Raw genomic sequence first — 21,769 nt, 5'->3', positions numbered from 1 at the left:
TCAATATTGCAATTAAAAGGAAGCACCAGCAATATTATTTTCAGTGATTGCTTGTTTATTAAACGTTACATATTTTCCGGACCACGCATGACATATGATCTCTCTTCACACATTTGTTGTGAAATTCTTGACTGCAATATTATTATGTGATGTTCAGTGGAGTAAGCACAAGCCACTGTTACTTAAAATCAATCCATCAATGAACCAGTCGGCCAATTTCGAATTATGTACATATTATTGACACATTGGGTGTATGGATACAACCTATCGTCAGCATGCATCCAAATAAATGAGAATATAAAACCATGCGCAAAATGTGGCAATAATCGATAGGTTGACAATGGCAGTGTTGGCCTTGTTAGAAGATGGTCGCATTCAAAATTAACGGGTGTTCCGCGACTATTATGATTTTTTGGTCAAAAAGGAGCCGATCCCAAATCACAGCTGCCACCCTTTGCTCAAATAGGGCGAGCTCCCAGACTCCGCCCCGCTGCGCTCTGACCCACGCTTCTCCGGTAGGCAGAGACCTTTCTTTTTACGTCCACCTTGACGTCCGACCACTTTTTTTATGTCAGCCACAGTTCGGCTTTCCGCCCCAACCTCATTGACCGACTTGGCAACGTTTTCCCACGCCAGTTTTTTGCTTTTGGTGCTGATTCCGGTGGAAAGAGAGCCAAACAAGATCTTATTTCTGGCCTCTACCTCCGAAATCAGCGCCTCCACCTCGCATTCACTAAAGTTATTTTTTCTTCCTTTCTCCATGTTCTCCTTTCTCCTAACGAGCGCACTACTGCAGGCCTATTTATACGAATTAGCATATTAAATGAGAGAGGAGACTAGGTGGAGAGACGGGCTCGTGCATGTGCGCTCAATTTCACGTTAATTGGGATGTACAAAGAGAATCTGCGTGAAATCGTGCTTACGCAAGGATTGATACATCCGGATTTATTTGTGCAGCAGCTTTCCAGATTTTGGCGTCCGCAAAGTTTTAGTCAGAAATCCACGCAAGTCTTTGTACATGAGGCTGCTGTTCATTGGTTAGAATCGTTCTTTCTGGTCCCTGTGTGATTGATCCGGTTTGAAGCGGTGACGGTTGGTTCTGGTCCGTTTCAGGCGGTCATCGAGGAGGTACTGGAGGAGAGCCCATACTACGAAGGGACAGGAGCCAGGTGACCGTAGCCTAGGGTCAGAGAGGTCAAGGTCATCAACACATGTTCACTAGCCCTTCCCTCTGACCCTAGGCTCAGAGGTCAAGGTCATCAACACATGTTCACTAGCCCTCCCAAGAAGTTCACACCGCTCCGTTTAAAAGAGAACAAGCTCAATTTATAATTATTATTTGAATAATTACTATTATTAGTATTTTGATATGAAATGCAATCTATATATTTTTTTTTGGGGGGGGGGGGGGGGAATGTACTGATTCCTTTGATTAAATAAATACAATCAATTCGTTTTTTTTATTTGTTTGTCCATGCATTGTGCAACAGGCAATAAATGTCTTGAATGAAGAATTGGAATGAATGATGAATTGGGTGTGACTGTACGGATATTTGATGTATGACTATAATGTCATCGCCTTGTTTTTGTTTGTATAAAATATGTACAGATATAGATTTAATACATGTAAATGTTTGACTAATATATTGGAACACTGTTCAAATATACAATATAATATAATATTAAAGTAACAATATAATGTGTTCTTTTATTAATGTCATTTGAAACATTTAGTGTCATTTGGATTTCTGTACGTTTTGATAAGTTCATCACTTTGACAATAAATATCTGAGCTGATTGATTTTATTATTTTTTATGCCGTTATAGCAGACTTTCATAGTTGCATAATTTGCCCAAATGTTGTAATTTGCATATTTAAGTTAAGTAAGTTGTGTTCTTTTTTTATGTTCTATAATAGTAATTGTATCAATACAGTTATAGTTAATTAGTTATGTTACACATTAGGCATTTATTATTTTTATTATTTTCATCAAAAGGAAATACACCATCATACGGTGTAATTTCATACTTCAATCAACATACAATTCCTGGTAGTAACAGTATTCCTCTACTCCATATGGTTTTAAACCACACTCACACATCCACATAATATATACCATTTATTCCCACTCATCCACATATCGTTCACCTTTTAAACACACAAACCCAAACACACACCCACGGTTTGTAACCCAAACCCACCCACCCACTCCCACCCCCGCTCAACACACGCACGCACGCACGCACGCACGCACGCACGCACACACACACACACACACACACACACACACACACACACACACACACACACACACACACACACACACACACACACACACACACACACACACACACACACACACATATATCTATGGCGGCGCACACCTGCATGTAGTTCCGCTGATTATTCGCTGATTATTTCGCGGGTCTAGGTGCGGATCGCGCTGCGTCTCCATTGAGCCTCACTGTGCTGCTGCTCGCGCTCCGTCAGCTGTTGGCTCCACCACATCAAACAGGTTAGATTGAAAAAGACGCTGAGCCGTCTCCATTACACGGTTAATATTGACGTTATTTTAGTAGTTTAACCGAAACATGGTTAGAAACGTCCGGTTCAAGTTATAAAAGTAACTAATGATCCGTCTGGTCCTTTGTTTTCCAGGTTGACCGTCGAGTTAACGAACACTTTTTGAAGTAAAACGGCCCGCTACATCCGGACCTGCTGTGAGTAGGACACTTATTTATAATTTATCTTAATTGTTTTTTACTCTAGGCCTACTTGATAAGTTGAATAATAGTAGTTCTGGATCTATGTCGTCGTAAGCTGTTTTTAATTGAGTTAATTGAGATTTTATTTATTTATAATAATCAATGACTCCATGACGGAGTTGGCGGCGGAAGACGTAGGGGGGCGGGGCCATGACGTCACACAATGACTGCACTCGGTTACCGTGGTAGTTAGATGGGAAAAATAACTTATTTTAATAACTTATTTGGATTAATCACACACACACACACACACACACACACACACACACACACACACACACACACACACACACACACACACACAGACACACACACGCCGTAAAACTAATCTCGTTGCTCTCCTTCACAGCTCAAGAAGAAGAAACAGATTCTGTGAGTATCACGATCGAACCACGAAGAAGAAGAAACTGCGAACTGTAAGTCACAACATTTTCTTTTAATGTTGTGGGGCTGACAGCGTTTAGTTTGAACCTGTTCTCAGGCCCCGCCCCACGTAGGCCCTGCCCCGCCCCACGTAGGCCCTGCCCCGCCCCACGTAGGCCCTGCCCCGCCCCACGTAGGCCCTGCCCCGCCTCACGTAGGCCCTGCCCCGCCCCACGTAGGCCCTGCTCCCCTCTCTGGCCCTGATCTTTCAGTCTCTCTCGCTCTCGCTCTCTCTTCCCCCCCCCCCCCCCCCCGTTCTCATGCCTCTCATTCGTCCCTAGAAGATACTATATCCGTCCACTTTCCTACTACATTCCTCATCATTGCATCACATCCCATGTGTGTTGTCCTACTGATAAGGGTGTGTGACTGACTGACCAGAGATGCATGCGAGGGTTCTGCGCTGTTTGAGGCCTTCAGTTGTGTAGACGTTCCCCCTCAGGGGAAACCTAGTGTTTAAGAGGCCGTCGTCACGTTAGTTACATGAACTTGAACGTCCTTCAGGATGGTGACAGGGACTCCTCAAGGAGACACACCAGGGGGCGAGATGTGAGGGCTGTCCCTCTCAGCAACTAGAACCCAACCTGGTTCCTGCACCTGAGAACCACAGCGCACGTTCCAATGTTTCCCTCTGTACGCCTTGAAGCCCCAGCCCCCCCACCACTGGTCTCTCTGTCAAACCCACCCCCTCAAGGACCTACAAACCCACCGCTGGTCTCTCGTCAAACCCACCGCTGGTCTCTCGTCAAACCCACCGCTGGTCTCTCGTCAAACCCGCCACTGGTCTCTCGTCAAACCCACCATTGGTCTCTCTTCTCTCAAAGACCTACAAACCCACCGCTGGTCTCTCCGTCAAACCCACCGCTGGTCTCTCCGTCAAACCCACCGCTGGTCTCTCGTCAAACCCACCGCTGGTCTCTCGTCAAACCCACCGCTGGTCTCTCCGTCAAACCCACCACTGGTCTCTCCGTCAAACCCACCGCTGGTCTCTCCGTCAAACCCACCGCTGGTCTCTCCGTCAAACCCACCGCTGGTCTCTCCGTCAAACCCACCGCTGGTCTCTCGTCAAACCCACCGCTGGTCTCTCGTCAAACCCACCGCTGGTCTCTCGTCAAACCCGCCACTGGTCTCTCGTCAAACCCACCATTGGTCTCTCTTCTCTCAAAGACCTACAAACCCACCGCTGGTCTCTCCGTCAAACCCACCGCTGGTCTCTCCGTCAAACCCACCGCTGGTCTCTCCGTCAAACCCACCGCTGGTCTCTCCATCAAACCCACCACTGGATTCTCTTCTCTCAAAGACCTACAAACCCTCCACTGGTCTCATCTCTCAAAGACCTACAAACCCAGCACTGGTCTCTCCGTCAAACCCACCATTGGTCTCTCTTCTCTCAAAGACCTACAAACCCAGCACTGGTCTCTCCGTCAAACCCGCCACTGGTCTCGTCTCTCAGACCTACAAACCCAGCGCTGGTCTCTCTGTCAAAACCTCCGCTGATCTCTCCTCTCTCAAAGACCTAAAAACACACCACTGGTCTCTCCTCAAAGACCTACAAAACCTCCACTGGTCTCTCCGTCAAACCCGCCACTGGTCTCTCAAAGACCTACAAACCCAGCACTAGTCTCTCCGTCAAACCCTCCACTGGTCTCGTCTCTCAAAGACCTACAAAGCCACCGCTGGTCTGTCAAAACCTCCACTGGTCTCTCCTCTCAAAGACCTACAAACCCAGCACTAGTCTCTCCGTCAAACCCTCCACTGGTATCGTCTCTCAAAGACCTACAAAGCCACCGCTGGTCTGTCAAAACCTCCACTGGTCTCTCCTCTCTCAAAGACCTACAAACCCTCCACTGGTCTCTCCTCTCGTTTGGCTTTGTATTTCTTTTGAGTATTGTCATTGTTTGTGTAAATACACAATCTAATAACTGCAAAAAAAGGTGTGATATTTAACCTGGTACTGGTCAATCTTTGCATGTCATGGGGTACTAAGTGTGTGAGGGGCTATCTTTGCATGGCATGGGGCATTACTTCATGTGAGGGGAAATATTTAACCTGGCATGGGGCACTAAGTGTGAGGGGCAATCTTTAACCTGGTACTGGGCACTACATGTGTGAGGGGAAATTTTTCTACTTCTACTTGGCTTGTATTACCTGAACATTTTAATTTTCAGCTATAGGAGGATGCTACTCTTCTTGAAACACCCTTGAGTGTCATTTGGTCGGATGTTTCTGGATTACTCAAGTCTGTGGCCTAAGTCAAAGAGGATAACAAAGTGGGTGTTCAATACAGCAAGAGCCTGGAGCGATCTAGCATCTGGATCTCAATTCGACCTTCTACACACTGGACAGGATGACTTGAGTGTCATGCAGCTTGGACTGTAGTGTGACTGAATCATGCAAACAATGGGAAGCGACAATGGCTACTTGGTACAATGGATGATGGACTAACGGCATTCCGAATGGACAGAATCGGATGAGAAACCAACCAACTGACTGAAGATGAAAGATGAACATTCTGCAACGTGGCTTCCCTACCTAACCTCAACATGATGGACTGCTGGCAAGCCCTCTGGATCTCCTGTACTCCTGCCCTGAGATCCAAGTCTTTCTCGGGCTGAATCGGAAACCATCTTGGAAACATCCCAACTAGCGTCCCTGTCGAGCTGCAGTTGTGCTCTTCTTCAGAAGAGGTGAAGAAAGCCTCACTGGGGCTTCAAGGTCTATGAAGAGGAACGTTGAAATGTGCGCCATGATTCTCTCCTGTAAGAGCTGTTGTATTCTAGTCGCCGAGAGGGGGAGCCTCACGTCCTACCCTTTGGCGTTTCCCCTTGGAGTCCCTGTCATGGTCTTGATGGACGTTCCAGGTCATGTAACTGATGTCACGACAGCCTTTTGAAAACTTGGTTTCTCCTGAGGGGGAACCACTACAGAACTCTAGGCGTCAGATGGCACAGTATCCCAGCATGCATCTCTGGTCACTCAGATCACACCCTGATCAGTAAGGCAACACTCATGCGATGTGCATGCGATGTTTTAGAGAGTAGTAAGGAAGTAGACAAAAGGCATGAGAACAGTTTGTTATTTTGTACTGCTGTCAGCCTTGTTTATGGGTGGGAATTATTTGCTAAATGGGGGGGATATGAAATGTATAGTCAATTATTTGTACATGAACCAACAGCAACAAACTACTAGATCTGCTCAAGGTAAGTCTGTTGGCTGTATTTTGCAACAAGACGATCAAAGCACCCAAGATCTCCATCGTCGTTCCAGCTCAAGGTAAGGGGCTCCTGCGGGGGGGTTGGTAGTTAGATTCGAGACCCCGATGTGCACGGGTCTATAAAGATGCTGTCTGACTTCACAGGATCTCCTGGACCAGGGTGGACCAGAGGCTGGAGACCAGATCCCACTGGACCAGGTATGGGGCACCAGGGTGGATGATGATAATACATTGGATGTGTATAGTGCTTTTCTTGCACTATTCTTCTTCTTAATTATAATGTAGGGTATCCAGATCCCCTAGACCAGGCATGGGGTACCAGGCTGGACCGGCGGCTATCCAGATCCCCTAGACCAGGCATGGGGTACCAGGCTGGACCGGAGACTGTGGACTGGAGGGTATCCAGATCCCCCTGGACCAGGAATGGGGCACCAGGCTGGACCGGAGACTGGGGACTGGAGGGTAACCATAACCAAACACTTGACACCCAGAGGTTCTTTTTAATTATTTCAAACGATCGTAGAGGGTCTTCATTAGTTTTTCCTTCCGATTTTTCATTCGGTGAATTTTAGCCAAAGCTGTGATTTGAAGTAATTAAGGTCACATCAGCTGCTACTACTACTACTATAGTTTATCCAGCGTACATCAAGGTGGACACTAAAACACAACTAAAACGTAACAGCTGGTCACACTCACACCTGGTGACGTAACATCACCCTTTTAATGTGTGTTTGTATTGTGAACAGATTAAGCTGACGACCCACCAGGAGCGAGACGAGGACTACGATGGGACTGCTCAAGTCTTTGGAAGGTTAATACCAACAGTTTTTTTTTTACATCGTTTCACCACCAGAGCTATGCTGTTCAATTCACAGAATGTTTTACTATATTCCTGAATTACAAATTCCCAAGTGTGTGCATGTTTCATGTTGAAGTTTAAAATTTGATTTGATTCAGAATTATTTAAACAAGGTGTCCAAAGAATAATAAACTACTACCACTGTGTTTCTAGTGTAGAATTCTCAAAACAAAAGTATTTTCTTCAACACAAATTATATTAACTAAAAAAATCACGGACAAAATTATGGAGGAGGAGCCACCTATCTGGAGGGAGACCCGGAATCTGGTTAGCCGCCTAGCTGGACATCGTTAGCCTCCTAGCATAATGGATATAGTTAGCTTCATAGCATAATGGGTATTGTTAGCCTCATAGCATAATCAACATCGCTAGCCTCATAGCGTTATCTATATCGTTAGCCTCATAGTATAATTGATATTGTAGCATAATTGACATTGGTAGCCCTATAGCGTAATCAACATGGTAGCCTCATAGCGTAATGGACATCGGTAGCCTCATAGTGTAATCGACATTGGTAGCCTCATTGACATTGTTGGCCTATGGCTAGCAACATAGATTATGCTACGAGGCTAACGATTTGTGTTTTTCCTCTTGCAACATTTCAGTGACCCACTGACGGCGCCTCGTCGGAACTGGACAGTGGAGACTTCAGATGCAACGTCTACCTCGCAGGACGTGACTTAAGTCTTGGGTTGTCAAGGGTTCCTTGTTTCTCAAGGGTTCCTCATGGTTCAGTGTTAGGGACAGAGTTAGGGTCAGTTGGTCTCACGATGAACCATTGTTTTTTTTAAATCACATCCCAGACTTGTTTCACTGTGCGCACAGATGTTGAAATGTATACTGACGTTTTATGATATAAAATCATTTAAAATGACCTGGTTGTGTGGCTTGTTGTATGGTAATTTTTATTATACACATGCATGTTACCCTAATGAGGTAAGGTTACCTCTCCCCGCCCCTATCCCCTAACCCCTCCCCCAACCTCTCCCCCTCCCCCAACCTCTCCCCCAACCCTAACCTCTCCCCTAACCCTAACCTCTCCCCTAACCTCTCCCCCTCCACAACCCTAACCCCTCCCCCAACCCTAACCTCTCCCCCTCCCCTAACCCCAACCCCAACCTCTCCCCCAACCCCAACCTCTCCCCCTCCCCCTCCCCCAACCCCAACCCCAGAGATAAGCTCGTTCAGAGCCTAGCTCTGGGCTCCCCTGCGGTCGGGGAGACCAGAGCTAGGCTCGTTCAGAGCCTAGCTCTGGGCGTGTCCACCTAGATGTGCGCTGGATAGATCAGTCTACCAGCCAGTGGACTGTAGCGAACGTTGCTCATCTAGCCATCGTACATCTAGGTGCACACGCCCACTTGTGAGAGGGTGATTTTTAAAAAACGGCTCGTAAGGGCCATATGGTATGTCACCTTAAGAGCAGGATGTTGGGAGTCCCCCAGCAGGTTAGCCCTCAGCCGCTGTCACCCAATAGCCTCCATTAATATTTCACATCAATGACATTGTGTGACGAACATTTGCTTCCTGGAAAAAAAAGGCCTACAAGTAAACTAGTAGGCCTACTAGTAAACTAGGCCTAGGCTATTCACATGAAATAAAACATTGAGACCATTCCGCAAAGCACACTGGGTAATAACAAATTCAACCCATGGACTCTGCAATATTCAACTTCTCGGTGTTCCTGAACCCACCCCAGGGGATGACCAACATCCAACAACCAGAACACTCTTCTGAAGAACCACTATAACCACATTTCGTTTTTCTTTTTTTTCTATTCATCAGTAGTATTCAGTGAGGTAAGATTAATTAAATGCGCTGACAGTTCATTGCTCCTGCCAAATGAATTACACCACTCCAAGATGGCGGCCCCATGTCTCGTCAGCGCCAGTAGGCAGTAGCGGTCGATGCTGCGTCTACTTATAAGATGTCTATGGGGATTGCTATCTAGTTCTCCCACTTCTGTCCTCACTCGGTGTATGCTGTCTTTACCATGGACCTATAAAGAAAGTCTTGACTCTATAGCAGCGATCCCCCCCGGCCCGGATCCGGTACCGGGTCTTGAAATATTTCCAGAAAAGGATAATAAAAATACATTTAAAAAAAAACACAAAACAAAAACGTCATATTTTATAACTTAGGCTGTGCGAGTCATGTTATTTCTTTCACATAGACATAAAATCAATCAATATGCACTGTAAATTAAGCACTGTAAATGCACCGTGTCTTTGCATTACTTTTGTGTTTATAGTTTAAGGGGACTTTTCTTGTGTTTCTCTTATAAATTTTATTATTTTTTTATATTGTATTGTTGAAGGGCGCCTGAGACTCAAGCATTTCATGTTTCTTTAATTGGTTTGAATATGACAAATTGACCATCTTGAAAAACAGCCACATCCTTTGTTTATAAAGTGAATTAAAATGAAGGCAATGATAGAAGGCAATGATTAATGATTTATTAAAATGAAGGCATTCAAATTGACTACCGGTCCACCAAACTTTTTATGAATATGCCGGTCCTTGAGCCAAAAAAGGTTGGGAACCCCTTGTCTATAAAGGACGGAGTGGTGGGCTACAAGCTAAAGACCCAGATTAAAATGTCAAAGCCTTGTTCTGTTTGGAAAACTGGACGAGGGAAGATAGATGACTCATTGAACAATAATTTCTCACTGGATGCTTTGTAGCGAAACACTTTTCCCTCAAGACAGTTAAACTGAATGGGGGACAGATGTGATCTTTTATAGAAAGGCTCCCAGAGATGTGGACGAGGAGTTCTGAAGTTTGCTTAACTTAAGAACAGGGTCTTAGTCACCTACAAACGGACAGTTACATGTATATCGTATGTTTATCTTATTCTAATAGTTTTTTATTATAGTTTATTTCAAATTGGTAAATTAATTTGTATATATACTCTTGTACACTCGCACTCTCTTTTCCCACTGTACTGCTGGTCACTTGTGAATTTCTCCTAAGGGGGATTAATGAAGGACTATATCTATCTATCTATCTATCTTAGGGCCTACAACTCATCTGTTACCAAAGGATAAGCCGCCAAAGAGAAGAGCATCAGGAAATGAAGTATGACAGCTCGGATCAAATCAGATCATAAGGCCAACAGTAAAATGTTATAATTGGTAGGAAAACAAAGAAAGAAAGAAAAATACACACAGCCAATACACATACAGTACATTTACTTAATTTATTAATTTACTTATTAATTACTTAAGACCCATGCCGTCAAATATCAATTTGGATCATTTTGTGGGCCACATAATTCATTAGGAGGTAAAACATTCTGATCCCAGGTGGTGTGAGAGCACAATCATGCCACATGTTCAACAAATGTTATCACCTTTTTACATTACAATGGATTTATATTTGATGCATAGTCATCGGAAAGAACAGTTACAAAAATAACATTGTTTTAAAACTGCTAATAACATACTTCCCAAGACACAAAGGCCACTCTTCTTCACCCATGAAAAAAGAACCAAATTATCATTTTTTGGACACACCTGAGTTTAGGTACTTTATAAGTAAGACATCTACAGCTTAGCTCACAATATATATATATATATATATATATTGCAATCTAACCGACCACCAAAAGTGCATTCGCTTGAAAAAATGCGGAAATGAATAGAAGCCTTTGAGTCCCACCACAAAGCTTTCTATCCTCAACGGACGGTCTCTTCTTCAGGAGCAGTGGGAAGGTTCACTTGTAGCAGTGGGAAGGTTCACTGGTAGCGGGCCATGGGGTGGTCGGTCCAGGGAGGGAGCCGGGACAGCTCCTGCTCAGTGGCGCCCTCTATGGGCCAGCCCCAGGCCGTGAAGAAGGCACACAGGTTGCGCTCCACGGCCACGGAGAAGGTCCTGGTGTACAGGTTCATCTTGCCCTTGTTGTCCCCGGGCACGCCGCTCATGCCGCGGTAGGCGGCGAACACTTTCTTAAAGGCCGCCCAGCCGAACGCCTCCTGGAGCTGAGGCAGTGAGGAGGAAGTGACACGGTAAATGGTAATGGTCCTCATTTATATAGCGCTTTTATCCAAAGCCCTTTACAGTGTTGACTGACATTCACCCATTCATGCACACATTCACACACCGACGGCAGAGTCAACCACGGAGGGCGACAGCCAGCTGGCCGGGAGCAGTCAGGGTGAGGGCGTCTCGCTCAGGGGACACCACGACACTCAGCTAGGAGGAGCCGGGGAATCGAACCAGCAACCTTGCGATTACCAGCGAACCCGCTCTACCTCCTGAGCTAATGCCGCCCCCCATGTAGGGGCGAGTGAGTCCTAATTTGGTAGCCAGGTGAAACCAGCGATCTGTTCTTGTTTTGAAAATGGATATGAAATGAACTAATCAAAAGCTTGAGTTTTGTGTGAAATAATATATATATATATATTTTTAAAAGGTGACATATTATACCACCAGGTGTCAGTGTGATCAGCCGTTACAAGCCGTTGTGAAAATCTGCCTCTTCTGACATCACAGGTGGGCGTGTCCACCCTAGACGTGTGACGGGATAGATGAGCGACGTTTGCTCCGGTCCACTGGGGTAGGGGCGGTGGACTGATCTATCCAGCAGCACACATCTAGGTGGACACGCCCACCTGTGATGTCAGAAGAGGCCGATTTTCAAAACGGCCTGTAGCGGCTAATCACCACTCACACCTGGCGGTATAATGTGTCCCCTTTACATCTCTCACCTGTAGGTATGTTTCCAAGGCCACCCACATAGACCAGCTCCCAAGCTTTCTGCCTCCCTTGACATACTCCTCTTGGCGAGCCATCCGAGATTTAGGCTTCAAAGCCGGATGTGCCTGCAAGGCAAGGGGCACGGCAACTTTATTTATAACGCACCTTTCATACACAAGGCAGACTCAATGTGCTTCACGTATAAACATTGTCATACAATAAAAGAAAATAATAGATAAGTAACAAAAAAAAGTAAAATAGATAGAAAATAAAGGCAAAGTTAAAAAAAAAAAAAAGCATTTTAGAAAGTGAGAAAATAAAGGCAAAGTTAGTGATAAAATTTAAAAAAGGATAGAAGCATTGTAGATTTAAGATTTAGCAGAAAGCTCAAGCAAACATAACAGTCTTGTTTTAAAAGCTGTCAGAGTTGGGGCAAGTCTTAAATCCTCAGGGAGTTTGTTCCAGCTATTTGTTGCATAGCGACTAAATCCTGCTTCCCCATGTTTCGTGTTGACTCTGGGGATAATTAACAGAATGGTCTCAGAAGATCTTAGTGCCCTAGAAGGCTTATGTAGGGATTTATAGGTTAGCAACATGACTTTAACATCAATTCTCTGACATACAGGGAGCCAATGTAACAATTTAAGAATTGGTGTAATATGTTCAAATTGTTTGGTCTTTGTTAGAACTCTAGCAGCAGCATTCTGAACAATCTGTAGTTGCCTTAGAGTTTTCTTTGGTATGCAAGGTATGCAACAGAGCATCATTAACGTTACAATGTACACGTAATCGTTTGCCATGGAAGGCTTATTAAACGGACACTTTTGCCGCTTTTCCACCGCCAGTACCAGCTCGACTCGACTCGACTCGCCACGCCTTTTTTGCGTTTCAATTGGCAAAAAAAGTACCTGGTACCTAGTACCGGGTACTTTTTAGTACTACCTCCGTCGAGGTTCCAAGCGAGCGGAGTAGGTACTTTTGTGTGACGTAAACAGGCTGCTGGTAACTGATTGGCCAGCGGCTGTAAATGGGAATAATCACTCAAAGTTAAGTTGTGTCCGGCGTGGTTGGAGTCCACGAACCCGCTCCCGAGGGGGACACTGATCAGCGTTTCGCCGTGTGTGTCGCTCCTTTCCCGGGGCTAGAGTTAGGCTGCGCGTGGTTGTGTGTGTCGGGCGTGGTTGTGTGTGTCCGGCGTGGCTGGAGTCCACGGACCGGCTCCGGAGGATCAGCGTTTCGCTGTTTCGTTTCAGTGTCGTTCCTTTCCTAGGGCTCGAGTTTCGCCTCCATCAACGTTACCGTATGACAACAATAGACGCGCAGTCATTGCGCTTTTTATTTTATTTTATTTCCCATCATAACCTTTCCCGGGAATCAGGAAATAGTCTTGATCAGATTCAGATTTCCCGGGAATCGCGTCTCCCGTGATTAAAACCTAATGATGACCCGCCCATGGTGGAGAGGTTCTTTTCTACGACCCGCCCACATTGAAGAGGTACTTTTTTAGATGGAAATGCGCCTGGAACCGAGTCGAGTCGAGGCGAGTTGAGTCGAGTCGAGCTGATACTGTCGGTGGAAAAGCGGCATTTCAGCTGGAGTGCCCTGTATACAGTTGGTTGCAGTCTGCAACCTCCCTGCTAGATCAAACTAAATCCTACACACCGATGCACCGTTGCGATGCACCAAACTTTAAGCAAAGCCTGTCTCCGAATTTCAACACAAAACCAGGTCCGTTCTTTACCTTTGCCCTGTTAATCCCCAGCACCTCTTCGTTCACGTACACCGACCACAGGTTGCATGTGCACTCTGTGGTGTGCGGAGCGAACTCCCAGCAGCCCCTCTGCTGGTTGTGGCCCAGCTCGTGGATGAAGCCCCACATGTCGTCGCGTCCAGAGGCCTTCGGGTTAACCATTTGTGGGGCCACAGAGGAACACATCATGATGGGATAGCCCGCATGCATCCAACCTGGGGGGGAAGAGACGACGCTATTACTGGTCCCTCACTAAGGCAGAGGAAGATGTATGTCGTATGATATATGTGGCCTGTGTCCTATAATGTATGCATTGTCTGCATTTTTGTATTGTCATTGATTTTATGTACAGCAGCTATATGTGACAGCATTGGAGTCCAAGACAAATTTCCCTCCAAGGACAATAAAGTGTATCTTTTCCTAAGATAGAAAAAAAAGAAAGAAAAGAAAGGCGACTCACCGTGGGAAATCTGCACGTCGGCGACAAAACGTTCCTTGCGCGGGAATTTGTGGGAAACGGCCGCCAGGTCCGCGATGCCCCTCATGATCTTGTTCCAGAGCGCCGCCACCTCGTCGGGGTGCTCCAGGTGCCGGACGGCGTCGGACGGCACGGTGAAGATGATGTTCTCAAACTCCAGCTCTGCCCAGGGGGCGGGGGACCGGCGCATCAGGGCCCAGTCGGCCGGCGTCGTCACGCCTGGGGCAGAAGGCCGTCTTTTTAGAGGCACAGGTCTCCATAGTAACACGACGGAACCCACTTTCCCCCACAAGACCCCCCCCCCCCCCCCCCACAGACGTTCAGGGACCCCGCGCTGGGCCCGGGCGATAAAACAGTAAATGATCGTATCGTGATGGACTCTTGATCAATATCAATATAGAACATAGTTCAATATGTATCGATAAGAGACTGGACCACCGAATCGAGCAGCTGGGTTTGTTACACAAACACGGTTCCGTACTTATGTACGATATTTGAGTGTTTTTCATCGTCGTGTCGACGTTGGAGTGTTTATCAGTGAAGAACAGTGGAGGGTCATGTTAAGTGTTAAACAGAAGTGTTTAACACTGTGATCTAGCGGACAGCAGATCACAGATCATCCTCCCCCGTCCACCTCTGAGCTTCATCGCGCGTGCGTGCGTGCGTGCGTGCGTGCGTGCGTGCGTGCGTGCGTGCGTGCGTGCGTGCGTGCGTGCGTGCGTGCGTGCGTGCGTGCGTGCGTGCGTGCGTGCGTGCGTGCGTGCGTGCGTGCGTGCGTGCGTGCGTGCGTGCGTGCGTGCGTGCGTGCGTGCGTGCGTGCGTGCGTGCGACACACTGCATAATAAACTACCACAGCCCAAAATACCGGTTGAATCTGCAGAAGAATAATCAAATCTACATGCTGCAAAGGTTGTGCACTCAGTCGCTGGGAAACCTCTTCAACTGCGAGCAGTGATTGCCGTGCTTAATTACATACAGTGCCTTGGATACAGAAACGTCATGGAAGTACAACAACGATTAAATCTGCTTTAATTACAACCTCCTCTTTACTGAGATCATGCTCAATGAAACATTCCTCTGTGTCTGGATATAGAGTGCCTTCTTTACATAAATGGACCGCAGTACTGCTCTCCTGCATGGAGCACGTTACACATAGTGACAACAGGGCTGCGGTGTACAGAAAGGATCCAGCATATGAGTGTGGATTCATTTGGTGTCTATTTGACCGAAGAGTAAAATAGTAGTAGAGACTGTTGGAGAACGTGGAATAGTCCGCCCAGATTAGCAAAACATCATCTTTTCAAAACGTCATCAAGTTCCAGAGCGATAGTGCGTGTGTACTCACTGTGTTTCACGAAACACAAACGCCTGCATTAGACACATTTGATTAAAAAAAAACGTACTCACCAGACTTGTAATAGGGGGAAGGTACGGCCGCCTGCACCATGACCTCTACCCCTCCCACCTGCGTCTTGGACGGGGCCACCATGTACACGAGGCCCCCCCACAGGTTCCACACCTGCATCATCTCCGAGGTGACGGGGAAGCGCTCGTGGACGCACGGCGCCCGCTTGAGGGTCTCGTGGCGGAGGTGATCGGTCTGACATCCTATCTGGACCTGCAGACAGGGAGCGGTCAGCCGGGGACCCTGGTGAGGGCTGGCTGGTCTGGGTCATTCCTAGGCCATTACCTGGGTCACCTAGCCTGGAGATCCAGACCCACATCTAGAGAGCTGTAGGGTCTGGCAACGAGTATCGAAAATGTCCTAAATCGAGGGGCGGCACCAAGCATGCATTTGAAAATATCACTGCACGCAATTGGACCTTGGATAACACTACGACCAATTAGAAGAATACAAGGGGTGACGTATCCAGACCGGCGGAGCTAACCAATAGATAAGACTCTTGCCGTATCCGGTTGGTAAAACAGCAACGCTTTTGGCCCCGCCTATATCAGATACACGGATGTGATTGGTTAATGTTCTGGGGCAGGGGAATCGGGGAGTGAGTATATTGCTGGTTACCAGAGTGACTCGCTGAGCAAATTCAAATTGTGCTCTCGCGACAACTCTGGATTTCCAAATTGCATAAAATAAATAAACAGCTCTGGGAGCTGCTAAACAACCGGTTGGAATAATATTGATGATGTCAATTGATAGATAACTAAAATGATATGCAAATAAATGTAAATGATGAAGAATTATGTTTGCATATCTGTAAGGACTTGTTAAGACAATCCAATAAGCAGCATCGCCCTACAGTTTTTAGGACTGCACTGGAGCTCTACGGAGTGTAAACACAGTTGCATCCTTTGTTGTTTTGAGCGGTGCGAGAGTAGCCACACATGCCGTACATACATGCCATCCTTTGTTGACAATCTGGGCAGGGAAAGCCATGTATGTCTTCATACCAGGAGAGAGGTAGAGTCCAGTACTGATCCACTCTGAACCTAACACGCACAAAAACACACACACACACGCACGCACACGCGCACACACACACACACACACACACACGCACAAAAACACACACACACACACACACACACACACCCAGTTGCAAAGTAGAGTGAGACTGAGTGCGCCTGGTAAACACACGTATATGACCGACTTCACGTGTAGTACGGCGTGTCCACTGACCTGCGGTGTTGACATCGATGGGGATCCGGAAGTTATAGAACACGCCCATGGCTGGGACGTCCCGGATGAGGTAGGGCAGGAGAGCGTCTGGGTCGGGGCACACCTTGTACACCTCGGCCCCTATACTGAGGAGGACGTGGTCCTTGGGGCTGCTCACTGGGCAGCTACTGCACACCTGGTGACAGAGCAGAGCGCCCACAGGGACAACATGACGACACGTGTTCCGACCTGAAGAACCTCTGTGTTTTCTAACCCTTTCTTTTGATTTGATTCTGAATCGATGCTTTCTCTCAACCGCTTGATTCCACTGTTTCCGGTCTGTACATGGTCCTGTATTACCACGTCTAGCCAACAACAAGTCAAAACTACGCTTAGCGTCTGCAAGGAGAAAGAGAACAATGAGGATCGATCCCGCCAAGTCAAGCTCCTAGACAATGACTTTAGATAGGAAGATAGATAGAGCGTCTTAAAAGACTTTTAGTTTACATTTTTTAGAAATTCACTTGAGAGTTGAGATTCAGATAGAGATTCAAATAGTAAAAGTAAATATATCAGCGATGCTTTTATAATATGGTAAATAGGCAGTAGCGGTTCTACATTGAATTACGCCCCGGGCGAGACCCACTCCGTGCGCCCCCCCCCCCCCCCCCAAGTTGTCAATAATAGAAAATGCGCAGATCTTTTTTTTTTTTCTTGTGTGCTCGTGCCTCCCCCCCCCTGTAATGCCGCCCTGCGGCGGCTGCCCGCTTCGCCCGTGCCTAAAAAGTTTGGTTTCACACCATACAATAAAAACACCTGTCAAATTTGGGGGGAAAGCAATCCCTAAAACAAAACCAAAAGCAGTAGAGGATCCAAACGGTTTTGCATCCAGCGAAGCAGACACACACAAGACAGGACAAGGAAGTGTTTTTGTGCAGGTGCGGAATCCATCCGGGGTCACCGCTCACCTTTGGCATGCCGGACCTCATCAGGATCTCAGTGAGGGTGGACAGCACCTGGGTGTAGGAGGGGCAGTGGTGCGCCTTCATGTTCAGGTAGCTGGCACAGTCGCCTCCTAGCCTCTTCAGACAGGACAGCTCGTGGGCTGTGAGCTCCTCCCCCCGGGTCACGTGACCGGCGAAGCGCCGCAGCATGCGGCGGAAGTGGTAGCTGTCCCGGCAGGCCGTGGCGGGATCGGGAGCCTTGTAGCATTCCGATTTGACCGTGGACCCCAGCAGGCTCAGGCCCATCTTGTTCAGGATGTGGTTCCCTGGGGAACAGGACGGAACACTGAAGCGCTGCGTCTCAGAACCGACATGATGTGAGAACTAAACGATCCGAGGGCAAACTGAAGGAGCGCCTGAAAGATAACCAGATATGTAGCCACGTATAGGGAAATGCGGGAAGATTTGACTGCGAGTGTGTGTGTGTGTGTGTGTGTGTGTGTGTGTGTATCAACAGATTTAGGTCTGCTTGAAACACATATATCAGAAAGCTTCAGGAAGATAAGTCCATATGTTGATGTGTGAGAATGTCATTTAGCTACGCCTCTTTTTTGGGGAAAATGATTCCAATTCGACAAAGCACAACGGCTCGTGAAGAAACCGATTTTGAAAAGGACCTTCTCGGACGACCTTGTCTGCGACGGCAGGCAGTACGAACTACAGGTCGGTGAGAGCGGACCGCGAGCACGCTCCATCGTAGGCTACCTTCATAATCTGCCATGGGGCTTTGCCCGGGGTGGGTCTGGGCCCAGTGCCAGGCATGGCCACCAATCAGAAGGCCTCCTCCTTCGGCCACAAACTGCTGGATCTCCTCCGCCTGCCGGTCGCTGTACGACGTGCACACGTACACACTCAGGTCCCTCCTGAAGCCCGACTGCTGACAGGTCGCCCCCAGCGGGCCGAACAGCTTCGCGGCGAAGCCGAGCCTCGGCTCGATTCCAAAGACCCCGTCGCGGCCCTCGTCCAACCAGCGGAGAGCGTTCTTCCAAAACGGAGCGAGGCTCTGCAGTAATAAAAAAAGGTTGAGTCTGATAATAAGGACCGTGTTTGTTTATTAGGCTGGCAGTAAACGGGCGGCGCTCTTGAAGGTCCCGTGACACGCCACCAGGTGTGAGTGTGGTTAGCCATTACAAGAAAAGGAAATCTGTCTGTTATGACATCACAGGTGGGCGTGTCCCACCTAGATGTGTTGCTGGATAGGTCAGTCTACCAGCTGCCTACCCCAGTGGGCTGTATAGCAAACGTTGCTCGTCTGTCCGTCAGAACATCTAGGTGGACACGTCGCCCACCTGTGATGTCATAAGGGGGTGGATTTTCAAAACGGCTTGTAACGGCTAACCACACTCCCACCTGGTGGCGTGTCATGGGACCTTTAAGAAACAAGGCTGATGCCATGATACAAGGCTTCTCTCCTTGCCAGTATCAACAATGAACCGTCTCAAAGCAACAACGGAACTTTTGATTGAAAAAAAGTACTACTAACCGTGCTTCTGTGAATTATATAAGCACTCTCTGTCCAGTAGTCGTGGCAGAAACCTGCGTGCGCAGTCACTCACATTTAGCTCGTATGCTCGGGTCGCTTTTCAACCTTCCCGTTGTCAGATACTGAACTGCCCTTTTTGTGTTGCCTCAGCATTGGGTCAGAGATTCTACCCCCCCCCCCCGTTCACGACAAGTCGTGTACAAAGTGCCAAATCGTTGCCAGTGACATCGTGCTCAGCCCACCTGCCGGCCCAGGAAGCCCTCGTGTGTGACCACTATGACCCGGCCCCGGCCGTAGTAGGCTCCGGCCAGGAAGGCGCGTCCGTTCGGGGTGGTGCCGATGGGGAAGGCCAGTGGGCCGTGGACCAGGACCTCGGAGGCTACGGCGCCGCCGCTGATGTCCAGCTCGGACACGCCCTGCAGGAGGGACTCCAAGTCGTCCTTAAAGTCCTTGCCAATTCTGGATTATGGAAACATACATAAAAGAGAACGAGGATCATCGCAATGGGTTTGAGCTAAACAGACAAAGTTTGAAATCGTATTTTGTTGAGTTGTTTGACTGGATTAGTTGGCTCGACGTTGTCCCTCCCTAGTCTGTATCATCACGTACGCAGAGCGGTCTTGTATCACACTTATAGCCAAGTCAAATAAAGCGAAGATAAAAGCCAAGTCTAAAAATGCAGATGCTCAAAAACAAACAAAATAACGTACACCACCGCCAGCCAGGAGGTTGGAATCTGAGGATAAACGGGCAGAAGATCGACCTCTCCAGGGTGCTCAGAGAAGTACACCCCGGCCACGCTGGTGACCTGGTTCCCCGGGAAGGCCTTCAGAACGTCCTGCTTGGGGTGCTGTCCAGCCCAGGACCAGGCCTGCCCCGCGATCAACAGCCCCCCTCCGGCTTTCAGAAACTCCGTCAGGGACTTCACATCAGGAGCCGTGCTGTAGGCGTCCACCACGTACACCCCCACCCCCAGGTCTCGGCGGAAGCCCCCCACCACCTGGACCTGGAAAACGGACCGCTGGAGGTTATCCGCCACCGGCTTGCAGCTCTGGTGAACACCAACCAGGGGGTTTTCGGATCCGTCCCCTCTGAGCCAGGTGAGGGCATTCTCCACCAGAGCGGGAAAGGCGCTCAGGTAGCTCTCGTGACCCAGGACGACCACGCGTCCACGGCCGAAGAGGGAGGCGGCCATCAGCACCTGGCCTTGGGCGTTCATGGCCAGGGGGAAGGCGTGGTCTCCGATCAGGACCAGGTCGCCTGGGATGGCCGGCCCACGAAGGTCCAGCTCTTTCAGGCCTGAGGTTAAGGAGATGTAGGCCTTCTCGTGGTGAGACAGGGTGCCCATGATTACAATGGGGTGGGGTGGAGCGATGCTCCGGGGGTTATCAGAGTGTGTAAAGTGTGTAGGCGGGACAACCGGAGCACAAGGTTTCTCCCAATTTAAAGGGCTCTGACCCTGGTTGTTGGATCAAAGCTGAGAGCTTGGTGAAGCGGATGCAGTGTCCTTGTTTTATGTGGTGAAGCGCACGGTAGTCGTAGTTCCTGAAATGGAGAGCACATAATAAAACACTGTTTGTCTTTAATGTTTCCATAAAAACATGAATTTGTGTTTTGAGAACATAAAACTCAATTGTTATAGCTGTTGACATTGGCCACCATAAACATACTGTAAAAATGCAGTTCATTATCATTATTAGTAACATTTCGTAGTCAACTTTGTAAAGTTGGGCATGCGTACGGATGGCATAGACATAGTATAAGCATAATACATTTACAACACATTAACATCGCACTATCTTAATAATAACCAACCGAGACAATCGTGTTATTACCTCCTCCGGGATGGGGTTCGGCTGCCTCCCTGTCCTCCAGAGCAGCACCAGTACGGGAACAGGTGAACTCCAAGTGCTTGATTCACATCACGGGTCAGACCTGCTCCGCTCTGCAAAGACAGGTGACGTTGTTGATGCTTACGTGTGTGGGGTGGAACCCGTCGGTTCACTAGTATGACAGCTCACACAAAGTACTGCGTCAGTATGTCAGTCAACCGGTCTCCCTGAGGAATGGGTGGAGAAGGATCATCCCCAACCCCCCCACCCCCCCCCCCCCCTGACAATAGGCTTTGCGAAACTCACCTTTTTGACAGATGAATTGTGCCACGGTGGAAAATGGTGAATTCATGTTTAACCATTTGCCCATGTAAAGGGTGTTTTGAGAAAGACCGCATTTGACAACCGTTTAATGTTTATCAAAGTTTTACTTTGTCGAGCTTCGGCCCCTAACTTCTCACCTCAAAGTGGACAGGGTGTGGCGCTTCCGACAACATTACTGATGCGTCACCTACAAAACCCGTCCGTCCTGCCTTGAATCCATAAAATCGCCTTCCTAATTGCACTATAATCATAATAATAATTATTATATTAAATAATCCCAGCCCACTGAGTTCATTAGCATAACATACATAAGTGAAGTAGGTT

General features: G+C 47.8%; 3 protein-coding genes across 3 annotated transcripts in view; 1 reads left to right on the top strand and 2 right to left on the bottom strand.

Annotated features, from left to right (window-relative positions):
• Window positions 1-21,769, top strand: part of LOC311341747 (uncharacterized protein) — a gene marked incomplete at its 5' end in the record, with an annotated part of 386,212 nt that overhangs the window by 297,586 nt on the left and 66,857 nt on the right.
• Window positions 1-21,769, bottom strand: part of LOC311341753 (uncharacterized protein) — a 361,346-nt gene that overhangs the window by 305,514 nt on the left and 34,063 nt on the right. The window lies entirely within an intron of this gene.
• On the bottom strand, window positions 10,898-21,223 carry LOC311341750 (TRPM8 channel-associated factor homolog). The gene is made up of 12 exons (XM_084466548.1): window positions 21,125-21,223; window positions 20,000-20,834; window positions 19,532-19,748; window positions 18,512-18,809; window positions 17,771-18,072; window positions 16,824-16,998; window positions 16,542-16,633; window positions 15,593-15,803; window positions 14,168-14,404; window positions 13,699-13,922; window positions 11,969-12,082; window positions 10,898-11,239 (listed from the first exon to the last, which is right to left on the bottom strand). Exons 2-12 carry the CDS (start codon window positions 20,635-20,637, stop codon window positions 10,997-10,999), a joined length of 2,751 nt encoding a protein of 916 aa, XP_084322674.1. The 5' UTR covers window positions 20,638-20,834; window positions 21,125-21,223; the 3' UTR covers window positions 10,898-10,996.

Source organism: Micromesistius poutassou, assembly GCF_964030765.1.
Source record: "Micromesistius poutassou genome assembly, chromosome: 4".
NCBI classification, from domain to species: domain Eukaryota; kingdom Metazoa; phylum Chordata; class Actinopteri; order Gadiformes; family Gadidae; genus Micromesistius; species Micromesistius poutassou.
Note: the sequence above shows the minus strand (reverse complement) of the source record. Positions and strands in the feature narration are given on the sequence as shown.

Bases quoted from the DNA above. Each gene is read 5' to 3' on its own strand.
- LOC311341750 (XM_084466548.1), bottom strand. From the start codon at position 20,637: ATGGGCACCCTGTCTCACCACGAGAAGGCCTACATCTCCTTAACCTCA. The intron at 18,810-19,531 runs GTGGGCTGAGCA...TTATTACTGCAG, and splicing joins AGGGCTTCCTGGGCCGGCAG to AGCCTCGCTCCGTTTTGGAA. The intron at 16,634-16,823 runs GTCAGTGGACAC...TGTGCGTGTTAG, and splicing joins CATCGATGTCAACACCGCAG to GTTCAGAGTGGATCAGTACT.